Source organism: Carassius carassius, chromosome 13 (assembly GCF_963082965.1).
Source record: "Carassius carassius chromosome 13, fCarCar2.1, whole genome shotgun sequence".
Classification (NCBI taxonomy): Eukaryota; Metazoa; Chordata; class Actinopteri; order Cypriniformes; family Cyprinidae; genus Carassius; species Carassius carassius.
The window spans coordinates 33,083,860-33,105,381 of record NC_081767.1 but is presented as its reverse complement, the minus strand read 5'-3'; the positions used below and the strand labels follow the sequence as shown (position 1 = coordinate 33,105,381).

At 35.0% G+C, this 21,522-nt stretch overlaps 1 protein-coding gene across 3 annotated transcripts in view; it reads right to left on the bottom strand.

Annotated features, from left to right (window-relative positions):
- LOC132156385 (protein unc-13 homolog C-like) overlaps positions 1-21,522 on the bottom strand; it is a 153,006-nt gene that overhangs the window by 92,942 nt on the left and 38,542 nt on the right. For all 3 annotated transcript variants that reach the window (XM_059565376.1, XM_059565374.1, XM_059565375.1), the window contains 6 exons: positions 18,709-18,850; positions 10,849-11,018; positions 9,789-9,904; positions 8,476-8,639; positions 2,279-2,432; positions 918-986 (listed from right to left, as the gene is read on the bottom strand). In XM_059565376.1, the coding sequence (XP_059421359.1) occupies positions 918-986; positions 2,279-2,432; positions 8,476-8,639; positions 9,789-9,904; positions 10,849-11,018; positions 18,709-18,850 (815 nt within the window). The remainder of the gene's footprint in view (positions 1-917; positions 987-2,278; positions 2,433-8,475; positions 8,640-9,788; positions 9,905-10,848; positions 11,019-18,708; positions 18,851-21,522) is intronic.

The following is a 21,522-nucleotide window of genomic DNA, read 5'->3' as shown; positions in this document are numbered from 1 at the left end:
GTTTATTTTATCTGTCTATCTGAAATCAAATGTTGCACTTCAAGTTTAGGCAGTTCTGAGTTGTTGTTTTGAAAGCATGTGGAACGGGGCCAGATTGAGCAGAAAGCACCCAGCGTTTTCCGGAGTTCAGTGTGATTTCCAGACGTCTGGAGAAACGTATTATCCTGTACAAGTGGTGAGGATATGAATCTGCCTGAGGTTTATTGAACACAGACAACACAGCCGCAAGTGGTGGAAATTTATCTAATAAAGCAGAGGCGTTAAAGTGCCCTGGAAGAACTAAACCTGCCTCGGCCAAATCCACACGAGCTGTATGAGAAACCAAACTCACTTTGCTTCAGAATTTCATTACAGTCAAATCCACAGAGCTCAGCAGATCCGGAGTGTATTACTGTCAGGACGTGTTGCCTGGAAGCTGATGGCCGGATAGGAGCAGGTAACGGCCACTGAACTCACTGGATGGCTGGCAGTCGAGTGTGTGTGTGTGTGTGTGTGTGTGTGTGTGTGAGCACCCTGTCAATGCTTTCCAGCTCTCACACTGAAATACAGACAGACCACATGTCTTTGAGAGAGTCATACACGATCTGACTGCAAAAGCGACCTTTCAGAAGAAGCTTCTCTCTGACAGAAATGTTTCTTTAGTTATGCATTTAGACAAACATTGCAATTAGTATAAAAGCAAGAAGGGCAGTGCGTGTCGAGAACAATCTTTCTCAAATCGTGTGCACCTTCTGTTCTGTGAAGAATTCGTAAAGCATTTGAATATCATTGTAAATTAAGGTAGGGGATCACTAAAAGTGATGGAGAGGTTAAATGATCTCAATGGCGATGAATAATAGATCAGTGTTTTTCTTTATGATATCTCTGAAAGAGAAAATCCATCTGGAGCGGCGGATCACACGTGTGCTTTAACTCACCCGATACTTTGAGAGGTCGATCCTCAAAGAGTTGTGAAGCTGATCCAAGAGTTTGACAAACTTCTCTCTCTATACAAGAAACAAAGTCACAAAAACAGATCAGTTCTGCATCTTGTCATCCATCTATTCATTTGAGCATCCATGAAATCAGCCACATATCATCCATTCATTCACTCATGCATCAGTAATTCTGTTCATTCATCCATCCATTCATTCATTCATCAGCTTGTTCTTCAATGCTTTCATCTATTCATTTAATAAGCAATGCCAAATCATTCATGCAATCAGCCATTCATACATCCTTTCATTCAATAATAAGTAGGGTTGGGTATCGTTTGAATTTCAACGATTCCGATTCCGATTTCGATTCCTTGTTTCGATTCTGGTTCCTAACGATTCTTGATTCCGATTCTTTTAAGAGGCAGGGTCAAAAAAAGTTTAGGATATTTTAAATGCTCTAGCTAACCAACGGTCTTTCTGAAGGAAATAGTCTGACCTTTTACATCAATTTTAATTCTATGAACTTTTAACTTTTTTCTTTTTACTTTTTTTTTTACTTATTTAGAGAACCGACAGACTCTGAAATCATTGCGAGCGTCACGCGCGCTCCCGTGTGTGTGATGAATGAAGATGCGCTTCTGCGCCATTCATTAACACAGACACGCAGAACATGCAGGATTCATATTTAAATAGACTTTTCCGGCTTAATATTTACAGATACTAGTCCATATTACTATTTGATGTAAGTGCAATGACTAACTTTTGATTCATTAATTCAAAATTTGGCAAATTCTGTGACATTCCGTGTTAAACTGTAAAGGTAGGACGCATGAGCTTTCTTGACAGATAACTTTATTATCTCCTGCTGTGGAGAAAACACGGTCGCTGGGTGTAGAAGAAGCTTGAACGCATAAACAGGAGAAAAAGAGGAAGCGGAGGACGGTCGGCGCAGCGCATCAAAGATGGGGCACATATTTCTACTCCATGAACTCAGAGGTGCATCATGTTCGACGTGCACCCTCCTATGCACGAAACAATCTTAATGCAAATGTTGCATTTTGCCGAGATTTCGTTCTGTTTAGGAAAGTGAAACCACACTTAAACTCGCTCGATTATGCCAACACTTCTGGTGTACGCTTCTTTGTTGGTGTTCAGCGGTTTCTTCTTCTACCGGTCGGCGGACTAGGAATCGAAACTAGGAATCGAAATTTAAACTTTTGAACGATTCCGGGAAAATCGCAAAGCTAGTCCCGGTTCTAATCAATACCAAAGCCTAATAATCAGTCCATCTAATCAAAAAATCATCTGTCTGTCCGTCCGTCCGTCCGTTCGTCCATCTATCAGCAGTGAGACTGACAAACCCCAAAGTTGGATGCTGCGAATCGGTCGGAGGCCGAGATGTTGGTGTTTGCCGTTGTTGTGTGAGCGAAATAGGCATTAATGTTAGCAAGTAGGTTACTCATCACCGCGGGTACGCCGGGACACATGTACTTGGATGAGAGACACGAAAAATGCCTGAAAGCGAGAGAGAAACAGATGTTAGATTCAGTCATAAACACACTGATGTGTGGCTGAAAACCTAAAACAATGTATATTTCACATCAGATTCCTGTAATTTTACTTCCCTTGAGCAAAAACATTAAAACAACAACAAAAAGTGAATAGAAACCAAATACATTTCCTAAATGCCCCATAGACAACTTCTGTACTGCGCAGAAATATTATAACTGGAAATACTGGTAAGAAACATGACTTTGCAAATCACAAACTTAAAAGAAACATTTTTGAACATTTTACCAGGGAATTGTAGCATCCTTATCATACTGAAAAAACTATGGACGTGTCACACATGTAAACAATTATTTGAGATATGCACACAGGAAATGAGCTGCCCGATCCATCTTATATTGTCAAAATTCACAGACAGCGCAACACAGATCTGTCGTGTTTCGGGCTGCAGGGCAGTGCAGGAAATTGGCCTGTAATGACAGCCACTGTTAGAGAAGATTCATTAAAGAAAGATAGAAGAGAAAAGAGAGATAGGAGAAGAAAGAAAAGACACATCGACTAAAAATAGCAGCAGGCCTGCAGGGCTTACACACACACACACACACACACACACTCAGTTAAATACAGCATCTCACTTGTATACTGCACACTCACACTTACATATAATACAGTGCTATTTGACATATTTTTTTAACATTACACAAACAAATGATCCATATAAACACATTTTTCTCTTTCTCCTCTTGTTATGAATATAAATAATTTACAATGGCTAAATAAAGTAGCAAACAAACACAAATTCTAGAATGAATTACTGTCAAATGACTCTAATGACAAATGATACAACTGGATGTTAAGCAGCACACAGACCACAAAACCATTTGTTCAAGATATATACTAAAGAAAAAAATCTAAAAAGCAGAAATATATTGATAAAAATATATTATTTGAAAAAACTTGAATTAAAAAACAAAGCAGCCAGCTGAAATAAGCTGAAGTACTGTGATTACTAAAACTAAAATAAATTAAAGCTATAGAAAATATTTGGTAAAAATAAATGCAAAATGATAGAAGTACATAAAAAACAACTTAAGATAAAATTAAAATTAAAGATGATATAAAATATTACAATATTACTAAAACGGCATTGTTTATTGGTGACACACCACTATAAATTTAAAATTAAATTAAAAATGAAACTAAATTTAAACATTAAATTAAATGTATGCATTTAGCAGACACTTTTATCCAAAGCGACTTACAGTGCATTCAGGCTATCAAATTTTACCCATCATTTTTATCAAATATTTATCACTATAAATCCCAATGATTGAAGCCACACCTACTTAAACAACCAACTGATTGAAGCCACACCCTGTTAAACCATCCCACTGATTGAAGCCATGCCCACTTAAATCAACCCACTAACTAGTCACACCCACTTAAATCAACCCATGGTTTTAAGCCACACACACTAAAGACTGCCCACAGTTTGAGGCCACACCCACTTAAGCAAACCACAGCTTGAAGCCACACCAACTTAAAAACCAAGCCACTGACAGAAGCCACGCCCACTTAAACCAACCTCCAGCAATGAGCTTTCAGTACTGACCCACTGAATCAGGAGAACTGACCTCAAAGGTTAGCTGTACACACTCTATACAGAAATCATGCAGCACTAGTGATCCATACAGATCAAGTGTTCTGGTGCGATTATGTAAGCTCCACCAATGTAAGCAAACACACTATTTGAAGCCACGCCCACTTAAACAAACCCACAGTTCATAGTCACACCCACTTAAACAAACCTTCTTATCAAAGCCACGCCCACTTAAAAAACAAACACTTATCAAAGCCACGCCCACTTAAAAATAAACCTTATTATCAAAGCCACGCCCACTTAAAAAACAAACATTCTTATCAAAGCCACGCCCACTTAAAAATAAACCTTATCAAAGCCACGCCCACTTAAACCCACAGACTGAAACCACACTTTGACATCCTCCTCTTCCTCTTTCCTTGGATTTTTCTACTAATTGGAACTAGAAAGTCTGTGAGCAGAAGCTGTAGGCCGTAATGAAGTGAGACTGTACATTAGTACCTGCAGACATTGATTTGGACCTCAATAGTTCTGATAGTGTGACCTCTGAGCCAAACAGGCCATCAAGACTCACAAGAGTTATTGTGCCTCCAAGTAAAGGTGAAGAGTTATCCATTCTTCTTTCCATATTCCCTCTTGTTTCAGACATGACTGAAAGATGCTGATGGCTAAATCAGGACAAATGATATCTGATGGAGGGTGTTGACTTGCTGTTGCCTGGTAACAGCTTGCTTTCCATTCAGCCTATAACCATTCGGTCTTTCCTCATTTTTAAAATCCTTGTCTTGCTGCTGTCCTCTTTAACTCTGTGCACCTCCCTCCAAAACAGGGTTAAATTCCCACGCAGCGTAAATATCTGTGATATCATCTGGTAATAAGTAACTCTAGAGATCACTGTTTTCAGTATGTAAAATAATATAATAATATAATGGTTAAGGCACCAAAATCATTAAGAGTAAATCAGAATTTCTATGTTTCACATTCCTAAAGACAGAGTTCTGTTGCAATAAATTATACTTGCATAAATTATGTACTTTATTATTATGTATTTATTATTTATAAAATGAATAAATAATACAGCTTACTGTAAAAAATGATATATCATATATATACAGTACAGACCAAAAGTTTGGAAACATTACTATTCTTAATGTTTTTGAAAGAAGTTTCTTCTGCTCATCAAGCCTGCATTTATTTGATCAAAAATACAGAAAAAAACAGTGAAATATTATTACAACTTAAAATAATAGTTTTCTATTTGAATATACTTTAAAAAAATAATTTATTCCTGTGATGCAAAGCTGAATTTTCAGCATCATTCCTCCAGCCTTCAGTGTCACATGTAACATCAGTCTATCACATGATCATTTAGAAATCATTCTAATATTCTGATTTATTATGAGTGTTGGAAACAGTTCTGCTGTCTCATATATTTGATCAATAAAAGGTTAAAAATAACTGCATTTATTAAAAAAAAAAAAATTCTAATAATATATTTTCATTACTATCACTTTTTATCAATTTAACACATTCTTGCTGAATAAAAGTATTGATTTTATTTAAAAAAAAAAGAAAGAAAAAAAAATTACTGACCCCAAATTACTGACCAGTAGTGTATATTGTTATTACAAAATATTTATATTTTAAAAACATTCTTTTTTTTTTTTTTTTTACTTTTTATTCATCAAAGTATCCTAAAAAAGTATCACATGTTCTGAAAAAATATTAAGCAGCAGAACTGTTTCCAACTTTGATAATGAATCATCATATTAGAATGATTTCTAAAGGATCATGTGATAATGATCCTAAAAATTCAGCTTTGCATCACAGAAATAAATGATAATTTAAAGTATAATAAATTTAAAAACAATTATTTTAAATTGTAATAATATATAACAATATTACATTTTTTTTCTGTATTTTTGATCAAATAAATGCAGGCTTGATGAGCAGAAGAAACTTCTTTCAAAAACATTAAAAATAGTAATGTTTTCAAACTTTTGGTTTGTACTGTATATATATATATATATATATATATATATATATATATATTAATAAAAAATAAAATAAAATAAAATAAAAGGATTTTCTTAAAGGAAACTAAGACTCATCTTTAATCTTCAAGCTCTTAACAGGCTGGAGATCATTTGTGAATCGTTCTGTAAACCTGTGAACCATCATGCTGCTGATTTTACCCTGAAATCATTATTCCCCCTTCAGCAATAAAAAATGCTGAAGGGTACAAAATATGGGCTGCATCTCTAATAACATTAGGGATGGGTCACATGACTTTGTTTATGATTACAGGGCTGAGGAAGGGTCATGGGTACAAACGTGAGCATCCACTTGAAGCTTCAGGATGGAAGATCATTTCCACACATCATCCAGCAGATTTAAAGATGTGATCACATGCATATGCAAAAAACATATGCATCAACTTTAGTAGGTTCATTGCAATTTCTCATACATAATCACAGCAGAACACTTGATCTGTATGGATCTGTGTGATTTCCGTATAGAGTGTATAAATAAGTCTGATTCAGAGGGTCAGTACGCTCATTACTGGAAGATTATCATTTATTCAATTAATCAATATCCATTATCCTAAAACAGAAAAACCTATCAACAGATGCTTTATGAGTCAAAGATGAACCCTGGTATTTCTCTGGAACAACAAGAAATATTCAGGATCTCACTAAGTGCCAAAATGTTTTTGCCAGTTAGCCAGAAACTTTCTTAGAAACTGCAATATTACACGGAACTGTTAAAAAGCTAATCTGTAAATAAATACTGTCTACTAAAGAAATTCTGTCATGATGTACAGTGGAAACTGTAGGATGCCTAAAGTTTTTTTTTTACCCTTCGAAAGTTCGTTTTTCCAGAATGCACATGTGCAATATTCCTTACATTAAGCCAACAAAACAAAACCACAAGGAAGAAAATCAAGCGTTCTCACATGCCAGGTGCATTTTCACATAATGACCAAACACGACCTCATCTTGCATATGATGCAATGACATTAAGACGTGAACAACAGCTAAAGGATCTCGTCTAAATGACCTCATAGTGTTGGGCACTGGAAATATATTTTCAGTGAAAGAATAATGCATAAATAATGCATTTTTATGACCAGCAATTTATTTCAATTCATCCACAGTTGGCAGCAGTGCCGAAAAAAGTAAATTCTGGCCCTTGCTTTAAAGTCTGTTTAAAGTGTGCAAAGCAGGTATATTGTTTGCATGCAATATGAAATTTCAGTGTCAAGTTAGAGCTAATTTATGCATTACAATCATCTAAACCTGAGCAGTCCACGTTTAGAGGCTCTGCTGAAACACGAGGGGAATAACAGTCAAAGCTGAAACACTTTAAGGCTACTTACAACAGCCAAAGACATCAGATTTTATTTTCTGCTCAAATCTTTCCTTTTTGTGACGTCACATGACCTGACATGAGAGGTAAATAAATAATCAATTTTATTTTATTTATTTGTATTTTTTTAAAGCAAAGATACATTCAATTGATAAAAATGTACAGTAAAGATGTTCATAGCGTTACAAAAGATTTCTATTTCAAACAAATGCTGTTCTTTTGAACTTTCTCTTCATCAAAGAATCCTGAACAATAAAATGTATCTCAGTTTACACAAAAATGTGAAGCAGCTGTTTTCAACATTAATAACAATCAGAAATGCAAATCATCATATTATTGTGATTTCTGAAGATCATGTGACGCTGAAGACTGGAGGAATGATGCTTAAAATACAGATTTGATCACAGGAATAAATTACTGTTTACTATTTATTCAAATAAAAACACTGTTGTTTCAATTGTAATATTTCACTGTTTTTACTGTATTTTTGATCAAATAAACATCTTACTAACCCCAAACAATGAATGGTATTATACCTGCACACAATTATGACAAAGGCTGCAGCGTTTTAATGCATGATTTTCTTGTTTCTTACACAGCAATGCAATACTTCACTAAAGATAGAAAGATCACCTGATAGAAATGAGAATGAGAGCGAGAAAAAAAAGAGTGCGTGAGACGGAGAGAGAGGGGACATAAACTCCAGATGCAGATGCTTAAAGCAGGGGCCCGAATTAATTAAAGGTGCAAACGACCAACAGAGAGAAAGAGAGAGTGTGTGCTGAGGCTGAGAGGTTTTCATTGGGAAGCTGAAGGTTTTTAGTAAACAGTGTGATTTATGAAACCATCATGTGCATGTATGACAAGTCATCGACAGACTTGTAGACACGAAATAAGGTTTCATAAATTCCTGCTGAAGCACATTTAGCCTCAATGGTGAAAAACGCCAGGACTCGTCTTTTAACAGCAGCAGGATGTTAAATAAGCAAACGCAGGGTGTATGTGAGCCATCGACTGCTTTCTGTTCAATGACTGACTCACAATCTCTATTAAAAAGCAGATGAAACATCAGAAACTCACGTCATTGCCTGGTAGATGGACTCCACACCGAAGCGCATGGCAAACTCATCTACGATCTCCTGCGACACGTCGTCGAAGTAAACCTTCCAGGCATCGTCACCTTTAACCTCTGGGATCTTCACGACTCCGTTGTTCTTCAACTCCGTCAGGTAGTGGAAGAGATTCTGCACAGAAATCAACAGAAGCAGGAAGCCAGCCGTTCAGGGGCCAGGAAGAGTGCAGGGCATTTCAATTGCATGAACTGTAACAGCACTGATATGGAATGGATGTTGAGGAACATCAACAGCACAGCCAGCCTGGAAAGGTCAACATTTCGAGGTGCCAACCTACTGTCATCACACCGACAAACATGCCACAACACCACGGTACAGAACCAGCGATATGTGAGCCAGACTAACACAAACACTTCAACACAAACCCTTCCAGCCACACATGATTGATTTCACACGTCGATGGATTCTGAAACACAACTCATAATGCAACACAAATGAGTGTTGAGATTTGGCAGATCCTTAGCTTTCCGATGTGGCGGCCACATTGAGATTTCACAGAAATGAACTATATTGTTGTTAATGTGGCACCAAGATCCAGTAATATAATATATATGCAATGACATGACTTTATATAAATATCACTTTCATTAAATATAAAATACATTTTATTGAATATAATCTAATCTAATATAAAATATAATATGCATTAACCCAGTAATATAATATATGTAATGACATGACAATGTCTAATTATCACTTTTCTGGATATACAATATATTTGATTAAATATAATATAATAATTAATCCAATAACATATGTAATGGCATGACTAAATCTAAATATCACTTTTATTAAATATAAAAATTAGGCATTTTGAGGCACTTAATATATTCCTTATATGCATTTCAATTACAACATATCTCAAATATCTTTTTTTTTATTACATTTGGTCTTATTTTAAAGTAAAATAAACGGTGAAGTTACAGTAAAAGTATCTAAACGTTCTTCAAATAAATTATATAAATATTTATTTTTCATTTTCTATTGTTGCAAGCAAAAGACTAACAATATTTATTAATAATAATAATAATAATAATGATAATAATAATAATAATAATGCATGTTATTTCATGGCGCCTTTCAGGACACCCAAGGTCACCTTCCAAGCAATATACAGGTCACTGCATAAGAAAAAACATACATCAAACAAACAGCATATACATATAAAGTGCATTTAAGTGAGATTTGTTGATGTTTATATATTTAAAGCAAGACAAAACTGTGATTAGGAAGGCAGTGTCTGCAGTGTATTTGATGTACCTCGTGTAAACATGTGTACTGCCCGTGAGGAGGAGCCACCTTCTCTTCTCCCTTCATCTCAACGCTGATCTTCAGCCTGATGGCCCCCGAAACCATCGACTTATCCGTCCGCTTCTCTGCAGGGAGAATGAACACGAGCATGTGAACAGAAGATAGAAAAGACCAGAAGAAATGGAAATAAAAAGAGATATTGGGCAGCGCTGGAAGTGTAGGATGTTCCTCCTCACCTGCACTAAATCACATCTGTTTACAGCCAGACAGCTGGACAATGTCAAAATGTCAAATTTCAGTCATGAGCACAGAAATATGGTGCTTCTTTGTATTTTTTGGAGGCTCTATTGGTGAATATCACAAAGGAATGCAAAGAGAGTCTCATTTCACCCCCAAATCAAAAGATTAGTTTACACTGAATCCTATTATGAGACATCTTTGCATGAACAATTATATTATATAATACTGTAGCACATTTAATTAATAATGGCTATTCAGTGCTTTGACATAAAAAATAAAAAAATAAAAAAAATCACCAAATCAGATGATTAAGAAGTAAAATTAACAAAGACAAAAAAGTAAACAAACCATAAAAATAAATAAATAAAAATGATTTAAAAAAACAAGCCAAAACATACTCACATACTGTACTACCGATACGATATAGTAAAAAAAAGCGTAATGAATATTAACCTGTCTAGATGCTATTTTTTTTTATTAAAATACTTCAATACAAATAACAAAAAATACTATGTGTATAAATATATTTATATATATATACATTATATATATATACATTATATATATATATATATATATATATATATTATATGCATATTAAGTTTTCTTCGCATTGCAGTAATGAGAAAACAGTGTGAATAATTGTATAATTTTATTCATTTATTCAATTTTTGTTTATTTGTGGATAAAATATGACCTTAACAGAACAGCATGATTATCAGAACAGCATGATTATCAGAACAGCATGATTATCTCAGTTCATCTTAAGGCGAAAAAAATGTCATAAAGGTTTGGAATGACATGGTGACTTTTTTGGCACATAACATACCAAGATTATACCAGACGTCCATCTCCCCGCTCAGCATCCGCACCTCGATGATGGTCTGACCCAAGAAATCATCCGATTCCTTCTTAAAGTGCTGCTTCACTCTGGACTTTATGTCATCGTCTTCATCCCACACGCGGACCTTTATACGGTCTGTAGCATTATGACACTCACTGACAGACACAGACAGAGAGAGAGAGAGAGAGAGAGAGAGAGAGAGAGAGAGAGATAGAGAGAGAGAGAGAGAGAGAGAGAGAGAGAGAGAGATAGAGAGAGAGATAGAGAGAGAGAGAGAGAGAGATAGAGAGAGAGAGAGAGAGAGAGAGAGAGAGAGAGAGAGATAGAGACAGAGAGAGAGAGAGAGACAGAGAGAGAGAGAGAGAGAGAGAGAGAGAGAGAGAGAGAGATAGAGAGAGACAGAGAGAGAGAGAGAGAGACAGAGAGAGAGAGAGAGAGAGAGAGAGAGAGAGAGACAGAGAGAGAGAGAGAGAGACAGAGAGAGAGAGAGAGATAAAGAGAGACAGAGAGAGAGAGAGAGAGAGAGAGAGAGACAGAGAGAGAGACAGAGAGAGAGACAGAGAGAGAAAGAGAGAGAGACAGAGAGAGAGAAAAAGCAGCGTTACACAAATATCTTTGTCCTATAATTCCTTATACAATGTGAAAAAATAAGATGATCAATAAGTCATGACATCATATGTTTCAAAATAATTTAAGTAATTTCATGTAAGAGTATAGAGCTACACTAGTATATTTTTCCGGTACAAATATTGTTCCGGTCTTAAACAAAGATACATTTACTGGACATGCAAAATAACTTCAAAGTCTTGAATGCATTTCTTGAAAAATTAAAGCTTGTTTTAGCTTTAAATTAAGTTTATTCTTCTGAGCGCACTGGCATCGATTTGTTAAAATCAGAAAATCAGAAAATAAGTAATTTTTCTAAATATATTTGCAGAGGAAAACAAGACAGTGATTAATTTTTGGAAGTGTAAAAAATGAAGATTGAGAGTTTTCTATATACATTATCAATTTATTTATATTTTTGAGTTATTATATGGATATTTTAAAGTTTTCTCCGCATTACAGTGACAAGAAAAGAGGGGGTGTGAATAATTGTAATTAAAAAGTCACAATTTAAAATAATCTAAAAATCATAAAATAGTCTCAATTTCCTCTATACATTATAATTCATTTATTGTCTTTTAATTGTGAGGAAAAATATTACCTGGACAGAAAAGCATGAATATATCATAAGACAAAAATACAGAGGAAGAAAATTATATGTTGCAGTGTATAAAATGAAGATGGATAGCAGTTTAGATCATTAAATGAGAAAAGTTTAATCTCCGACCTTTGACTGCATGAAGCACATTTAATATTTTAGGAAATCTGAGCACAGATAGAGACAATGTTGAGATTTCATCTGAAACTTTTTTCTTTTTCTTTCAGAAACTGAGAACCAGGAGACTTAAAAAACTTCATTTGATTTCATTTGTGGTTTTTCTTTCTCATGACAAAACACTACTGACTGTACTTAAGAGTCAGTTTACCTTTGAGGACGTCCCCAAAGAAAAGTCTTTTGTTATTTAGCTGATGTCAACGGACAGTTTTGTCCCTAAAGTATAGCCAAGAAATTACACACACACACACACACATGAGCTGAGAGCACAAGAGTGGCGATCTGCTTGCCGAACTGCTTTTAAAGGTCATATGCTCCACTGAATCTTCAAACAGGGCACTTAGCCTCCTGTGGTCCATGTCTGCGTCTGTCTCTCCGGTGAAGGAGTGAATAGAGAGAGAGACGGTCTCACAGACAGACGTTACGCCTGCAGACAGTCGCTCACAGATGCAGAAACACACCACAACCTCACAGCACAGCCCCGAAACACATCACATCAAATCACACTGACTGACACCGTCCTAAGGAGGAAATATAAAGATCATCATATTACAGGAACGGTTTGAGTGAAAAATGATCACTGTGAGAGCCAGACAAACCTGGACAACAGCGCTTTATTTGGAAAGATCAGGTCTGACACTAACTTTATTTATTTTATTTTTTATAAATCAATACTTTTAATCAGCAAGGATGCATTAAATTGATCAAAAGTAGATTTTATTTTTATCTATTTCAGTAGATGTTGACAACAATCAGAAATGTTTCTTTAGCAGCTAATCAGCAAATTAGAACAATTTCTGAGGATCATTTGACACTGAAGACTGGAGTAATGATGCTGAAAATACAGCTTTGATTACAATAATTTATTTTATTTTATTTTATACTAACATAGAAAATGGTTATTTTAAATTGTAATAATATTTCACAATTTTACTGTTTTTACTGTATTTTAAAATAAATAAATACAGCCTTGGTGAGCAGAGGAAAGTTATTTCTAAAACATAAAAAATCTGACTCCAAACATTTGAACATGCAGTGAAAGTTAAAGATAAATGGTTCAAGGAATGAGTAAAAGTAAAAGCTTTTAATATGGGTTTCTTTCTTTCTTTTCTTTTCTTTTCTTTCCTCTTCTCTCTGTTTCTGCCTCTTTTTCTTTTGGCTTTTGAAATTGACTAAGGGAAATCAACGAAAATGCCAAAATGTTGCATATTTTCTCATTGTCTTGACTAGTAACGCAAAAGTGCATCTGAAAATAATATCCTGAAACCTCACTTAAAATCACTGATTTATAGTTCTTATATTTGTTAAAAACAAGTTTATGTACTCACACTTGAGTCCAAGTTTTCCATCTTCAGCAATTGTCATATTTAAACCGTTCTGCTTTGGGTCAAAGACCAAATCGCTGTGGAACAGACGTCTCTTCACAAAAACGACTGACCACCAATTAAACTAAAATGGATTCAATCTGTGCACGTAAAAATTGAGTAATATATTCAGTGAAGTGACATTTTAAGTATTAATAAAGCCTTGGAAATGGGCAAATCCTCAAATATAGCAACGCTGCACAGTTTGCATTAACAGTCAGCAACTAAATCATAAACGTATTATTGTTTAAATGAAAGAAATTAGCCCAGTTTCTGCGTTTCTTTGAAGTAAGCTTGAAAGCACTAGAAAGTTTTAGTTTAAAGCTAATCCAGAAAGTGTGCTAATATGCTAATGAGACTAGCCAGGCGATGCTACTTTTGAGTGGGCGAGCCACTAATGAGAACTGAATCCACACCACAGATCGACTTCCATCTGCCATCATGTTTCACGACATGCCGCACACTAAAAAGTGAGGTGAGAAGAGAAAATACACCACAACAGAAGCTTTCTGTCAAGATCGGGGAGATTTATAGCAGCTCTTCATCAGATGTTATAAAAACACCTACTGTGGAGATCGTTTGATGGGTTTAACCTGCTATTATGACTTACTATCCACCTGAGAAAACAAATTAACAGCGCTTCCATTATCTCTCTAATGCTTTTCTCTCTTTGAAAAAGTTTAAACAGGTGAGAGGTACTAAGAGCTCATCTCATAATATACATTTCCCCATAATCCTGCATAAATCCTTCCAAATCCAGTGATCCTGGAGTCTCTCATCACCATACAGACTCAGATATTTATCATGAGCTTTAGATGAGGAAAGGCACAGACTGAAAGCCACAGAGTGATTTCCCACACATGCTCTCTTTCACATACTGCATTTGCAGAATAAATATAAATAAAATGAAAATAAATTATTATATTATTTAGTAGTTAGTAGTTAGTAAATTATTATATTATTTAGTAGTAATATATATATATATATATATGCCATTTATTAGATTAAAAAAAAGCTAAGTTACCTAGCCAAAGCTGTCACTTTTTTCAGGTAAAAAAAAAAATCATAATACTTCCCAATAATTAATTATTTAATTTTGAAAAGTATTAACTCCAGAGCTCCAAAGTAACTTGGTATTTTTGCCAGATTCCTCAGACTATTTCCAAAGATTGCTCTTTTTGATTCAGCATTCCAACAGGCGGATCCTGCACCACTGAATCAACCAATGGCTTGGGTTTGGGGCGGAACTATGCATTTGCTCGACCAATAGTAGAAGGAGAGTGTGTTCTAACAGTAATAAGACACCTGAGACTGTTTTACTGAGAATCCAGTCACAGCTGAAGGGGCTGCAGGCTCGTCGCTGCTTCTTGTGTCTAACAGCGGCCTTTAGGTGCAACTGTATTCACAATATAGCCCGGCCTCTTACATTACTGCTCAAGTAAGTCACAGACTGGATGTAATTACCTGTCACATTTCTCATTTCTCATATTATAACAGGGTGAGGTCAACTACACACACACACACACACACACACACTGTACAACAGCATCTCTTCTTTAATATTCACTGTAGATGTGTGTGTGTCTTTCTCAAAATCACTCTGTTTCTGCTCTATAAGCTTCAGCCCCAGGTTTTTTGCCCTTCCTTTTCTCATTTCCTAAACCATGGCTGTATGTATGTATGTATGTATGTATGTATATATATATATATATATATATATATATATATATATAATCATTTATTTCATTTATTCATTTCTAAATATATATATATAAATATATATATATAAATATGCCAATTTATGCCATTTATTAAAGCTTATATATATATATGCACACACACATACATACATATCATTTATTCGTGCACTGAGTGGCTTTTCTTCAGGTCTGGTTGCCCTATTTTGCCATTTTACCAGTGTAAATTTGATCTTGGACTGTATTAAGACTGTATTAGGAATACCAAAAGCAAACCTTAGTGTGTCCTCTTTCTATTTGAATAAATAAATATAGATTCTTATTTTTTCATTTAGCAACTTAATACTAAAGTAGTGGTGCTTTCGATCTGGTTATGTATTTGTTCATATCGCTAAGGCTGATTATGAGCAGCAGTAATAGTGAGTCTTGTCTTAGTGAGCATCATGCTGATTCTGAGTGTTGTTGGGTGGGATCCATTAGGGGTCATTTCACCCAAACCGCTCTTATGTAGAGTTTGACAGTGTTAATGGCTCTTGATGGCTGCTGAGAGAGTGATGTTCTCTGAGTAATGCACGCTTTACTTCCTCCACTGATCTCATGCGCTTAAAGAGGAAGTTATGCACTGATTCCACAGGCTACATGTGTGGCTAGCGCAAGCCTAGTGAATCATAGCCTGATGTGTCAAATTCTGACAGTCCTGGGGAGCTTGAGGACATAGCCTTTAAGCATTATGGGAAAGTTTATGTCGACGTTTCTATAGGAAACCCTTGTAAAGGGTTTGGTCTGCCAACCCTGTGTTCACCCTTCCCTCCCTCACTGCTTTCTGCACCAATCATTAAAAATCCCACAGGAGCCAAGTAGAAGATGAGAAGAAGAGATGAAAAATGAGCACTGAAGCTGTTTAGAAAGCGAAAGTAGGAGAAATGGATAGAGAAAAAGCAAGACAGAAAATAGTAGCATCAAACCAATTTAACTTTTTTTTTTCTTTTTTGCCAGCCACCAGCATTTTTTATTATTTTCACTTTTTAACAAAAAACTATATTTTAAATAAAAATGTTGCTATTTAATTCATTTAGCTTCGTGCATTATTATAATTTTTTTATATATATACTTGAATATGGGCAAGTTTCATAAAAAGCAAAATTTTGAACAACAAGCAAAGAAAAATCAAGTTTTGTCAAAGACTATGTGCGGATCGAATTCAGATTAATTATAAAAACATACGTAGATGGAGTAGATCGCTTCCATCAACACATCCAAAGCTTCACGGTCCTAAAGCACTTCCTGACTCGATATCTCATTCAGTAACGTTAGGCAGTTTTGATTTATATGCTGTTTAATGTTTGATGATCGCATTATTTTACACATGCATCTGCTCTCTTGCTTGTTTCTGCTTCGCCTATGTTTTGATCGAGAGATTTTATATTAAAATAAAATGAAATAAAATAAAAACTTTGAGCCCCTTGGAACATTTTACACACTGCATATCATTGCTCTGGCAACTACCCAGAAGATTTTGTGTCACCTAAAGCATAAACACAATAAATATAACATCTACTCTAGAATATGCCCTATATATCCACTGTGTACAAACATATGCAAGCATATATGAGAGAAATCTGTGTGTCCTTTAGCATATAGAACAATCCATTAAAGATTATAAACCCTCCTCCACAGGCAGACGCTGGCATTTCTCTCAGGATTAAGATCGTAAATTCGGATTGAAATGGAAAATGAAAGTGGGCGATGAGGATTAGGGGTCGTATAAGATGTGCTGTAGCTCTAATGACTGTCTCTAATAATCCGGCAATCCTCCCTCACAGCAACAACACATCTAAAGTTCAATACACCAGCAAACCGCTGCAGCGCTTATATCTGCCGATGGGATTCAGCGATTTAATACTCAAGACACCAGCGGGGTCCTCTCGTATGTAATAACAGGCTGAAAGATTGGAGTTACTTTGTTTCACTTGGTTCACCGCATTTGTTCTGTTTGCTCATGGTGTGAACGAAGGCTGGCCAGAAAGACTGTACTACTGATATAAAACTGCTTTAGTTATTTATCCATAAATAATGAAAAAATACAGAGCAGGACGCATCCCAAAATAATCAAAATGAACAAGATCCTTTTATTTAAGGGTGTAAAGCAAAGCAGTAGTTGTGTACAGTATTTGATCCAAAAATAGGCTCTGAATTTGGTATATATATTTTTATATATACAACTTTTTTTGTGAAAAACAGAAAAAATCGATCTATCCATCCATATATCTATCCATCTCTCTATCCATCCATCATATATCCATCCATTCATTCAATTATCTACAGTATCTATCTATCCATCCATCCGTCCATCCATCCATCCATCCATCCATCATATATAATCCATCGATCCATTCATTCAACAATTTATCCATCCATCCATCTATCCATCCATTTATCCATTCATTCAACTATCTACAGTATCTATCTATCCATCCATCCGTCTATCCGTCCGTCCGTCCATCCATCCATCCATCATATATAATCCATCTATCCATTCATTCAACAATTTATCCATCCATCCATCCATCCATCCATCTATCCATTCATTCAACTATCTATCCAACCATTCATCTATCCATCCATATAGCCATCTGTCAATCAATTTATCCTTCCCTCTATCTATATGTCTATCTATCTATCCATATATCCATTTATCCATTCATTGATGGATATATGAATAAATTCAAACCCAGGAACTGAATTGGAATATAAAAGGCATTTGCTCTCCCTATGATCACACAACAAGCTGCAAACGACAGCAGTGTGACCTCAGCAAAACCTTCATGAAAAGAGCAACTAACAATCAGGAACAGCCGTCTGTCACCAAAACCACACAAGGAATAAAGCTTCTGTCAGACTGTACTGTACTATTTTCCTACAGTCAATAGTGCTGTAGATCTCATGCTTCTGATTTATTGGCTCTCTGCATCATCAGAAATATCCAATCCTAACAAAGGTTTATGAATGGAGCAGGAAAGTGAGTCCACCCTCACTATAATTCAACACCTATGACTGCAAAAGCTTCAGGATATACTATTAGGAATATGAAAAGAAATGGTCCCATGAGAGCATGACAAAGCCAACAGCAATATAATTGATTTCCATTACTCCTCATTTACGACCAGAACTCTTTTCAAAACAGACCAAAATTCATACTCACAATGGAGGGGCTTTACAGAAAATGTCAAATTAATGAAATTTCATTAATTTGACAATTTGTTTGTGATTGAGTGGCAGAAATGTTGTGAAATAGAATCTGCATCTCTAGAGCAACGTGGATCTCTTACCATCAACACAATGATAACATTGCAACACAGAAGGTAAATAAACAGAAAACACATCTGCTTTCTGTGATACTCACAAGAAGAACTTCTCATCCCAGACTGGGTTGAGATTGCCAAAAACTGTTTTTGTCCTGCGTTTGGTCTTTCCCACTTGTACTGTGACGTAGGGGTCACTGGAGCCTGTCTTGTCTTTGGCTTGCAAACCTTGAGCACATACAACTACAGAAGAAAATACAGAAGAAAAAACAATGAATGAATTGTGAACTGTGAATTGTGCATCCATGAAGCAAGCAAAACAACATATGCATTGGAGATATAATGCTATTGTCCAAAGAATTGGACATCTAGACACTGGTTTTAGTACACAAAGAAGGATAGATTATGACTGCAAGGGTCCGTGAGTTTGGAAACCCGTGGTGAAAACAAAGCAGTGCACAATGTGAAACTGCTGTCCATTGGTACCAGTGACTTTCAGAACAATGAGAAGTAACTTAGGAAAAGATAAACTAACTACACTAAATGAGGCTTCTAAATGCATTATGCTGATGTTGGTTTTGTAGGCAGTCTATTAAACACATAGTGTTTCCATTCCTACTACTTTATTTCTTATGTTTGCGATGTCATTTCTCATTATTTGGGAATTATTACACAAATGAGACATCAAATCAAATCAGAATCAATAATACATACATTTTGAATTAAATACACCAAAGTTTGGTAGTATTTTCTTATATTAAACACAAAGCACAGTAAATTTATTCAAGCTTAAGAAATAAATACATTACATTTAATTCAAGAATAAAAAAAATAATAAATTTAATTCAAGTACACACATATATATATATATACATACACATATATATATACATACACATGAACATATACATACATACATATACTGTATATATACATATATATATATATATATATATATATATATATATATATACATACATACACACACACATACATATATACATATATATATATACATATATACATATATATATGTATAAAGAAAAGAAAGCCCAAAATATACAATAAAAACTAATTCAAAATAATAATAATTCAAAACACGGGTCTGGTACAATCTATACAAGGATTTTTCAATGTTGTAAATACAACACTATTGGAAAAACACATACTATTGGAGCATGATTTAAAAGTTCACTGTTACTTGTTTATTTTCATCTACTTAAATTTACTATAAATTTCTAAGTAAAAATAGTTTCTAGACTTTTTTTCAGTGTAGGACCACAATCCATCCTTTAACATCAGTTGTGTCCAGTGTGTATGTGTTTGTACACAGCACCTTTAATAACTAAAACATCAATTCAAAACAGATGAATGTGCAATAATACAACAACATAAAAGCAGTGTGTAGCCTGACTGTGGCACTGAACTCAGTCAATGGGGATGCCATCCGTCATAGAGCCAATAGTAGTTCACAGGAAGCTCTCGCCTCATTAATTATGAACGAGCAGGGTGCTAAATTATTCAGGGAACATATATCCTTGGGCTTGGAGACAGACAGAGATTGGTGCAATGTCACCGGACTGGTTGAAGAGGGTAATATAGTTTAGCTAGAATAAAAGAAGGATGATGTCTCTGAGTGTTTGTGTGCGTTTCCACAGGCTTGTTCACAAATTCATGTCACGTCAGCATGTCTCACAGTGACACTCATATTGCTTTTAAGCTCAAGGGACAATAATCTATCTCTGTAGAGCAAAAAAAAAAAAAAAAACATCTTAACGAGTATTTGTTCTTCAAATCATCCTTCAAACATGATACACATATTGGAGGAAGCAAAAAAAAATTTTTTAAACCCCATTGGCCAATTAAGCATGATCTATTGAAGCTTGTTTCTTTTCATTTCACATTTCGAAGCAAAAAAAAAATCTGAATTAGAAGATGTAAACTACCACAATTACCTTTACATAAAAATAAAAATAAAAATAAAAAAAACACGGAACTGCAAGATGTAAACTTACAATTAAGAGAAAGTTTAAAGCATTTTTTAAAGGTTTATATTCAATTCAGAATTTTCCTCGGAATTACAATTTTAAATCTTGCAATTCTCAGAATTGTGAGATATAACATCCAAATATATTTGCAATTGTGAGAAAAAAATAATAATTGTGAAATGTAAATTTGCAATTGCCTTGTACAGTATATTTTTTTAACGTTGTGTCAAAATTTTTGGATCGATTTGAATAAAAAAAAAAAAACATATTCGCCAATGGGTAAGAAAAATAAATCTATTCAAGAGATGAATATATGTATTGTTTAATGTTATGAATGAAATATAATTCAAGCAGATTCTCTGAAAATAAGTCTCGATTGCTTCAGTCTTAAGTCTTAAATGCTTCTCAAGAAAAATGTATTAAGCATGATATTCATTTTAAGAATGATCTATAAGGAAGTGTGCTCCAAATCAGTGAAAAAATTTGCATTTAGAAGATATAAGCATAAGCATAAGATATAATCATACTACATCTTCTAATCAATTCCCCCCCCCCCCCCCTGGCACTATAACTATAGACGCTGAAACGCTGGCCGAGATCAGTCACTTGTTCACAATGTAGGTGATAGGAAATGATTCAGACAGTGTAAATATGCTTTCAAATGGTGCAAATGAGGTCTAGTTTCATGTTGTTTCACGAGAACCGCAGCAGCTCACATCCAGACTTTGGCTTTGGTCAAGAGCGCGATCGCACGGAGCGGATCATATGCGCGAGTCGGCATTTACCAAAAACTTTTACAACTACACAGCTTCGGCATGATTATGACCACTATTTTGTTTACTAAGAGTTTCATATCTAGGGGGCAATCTATTAAACTGTGGCTGTCAAATGCGGCTTTACCGAGCTCAACATCTCTGGCCTGAGCAG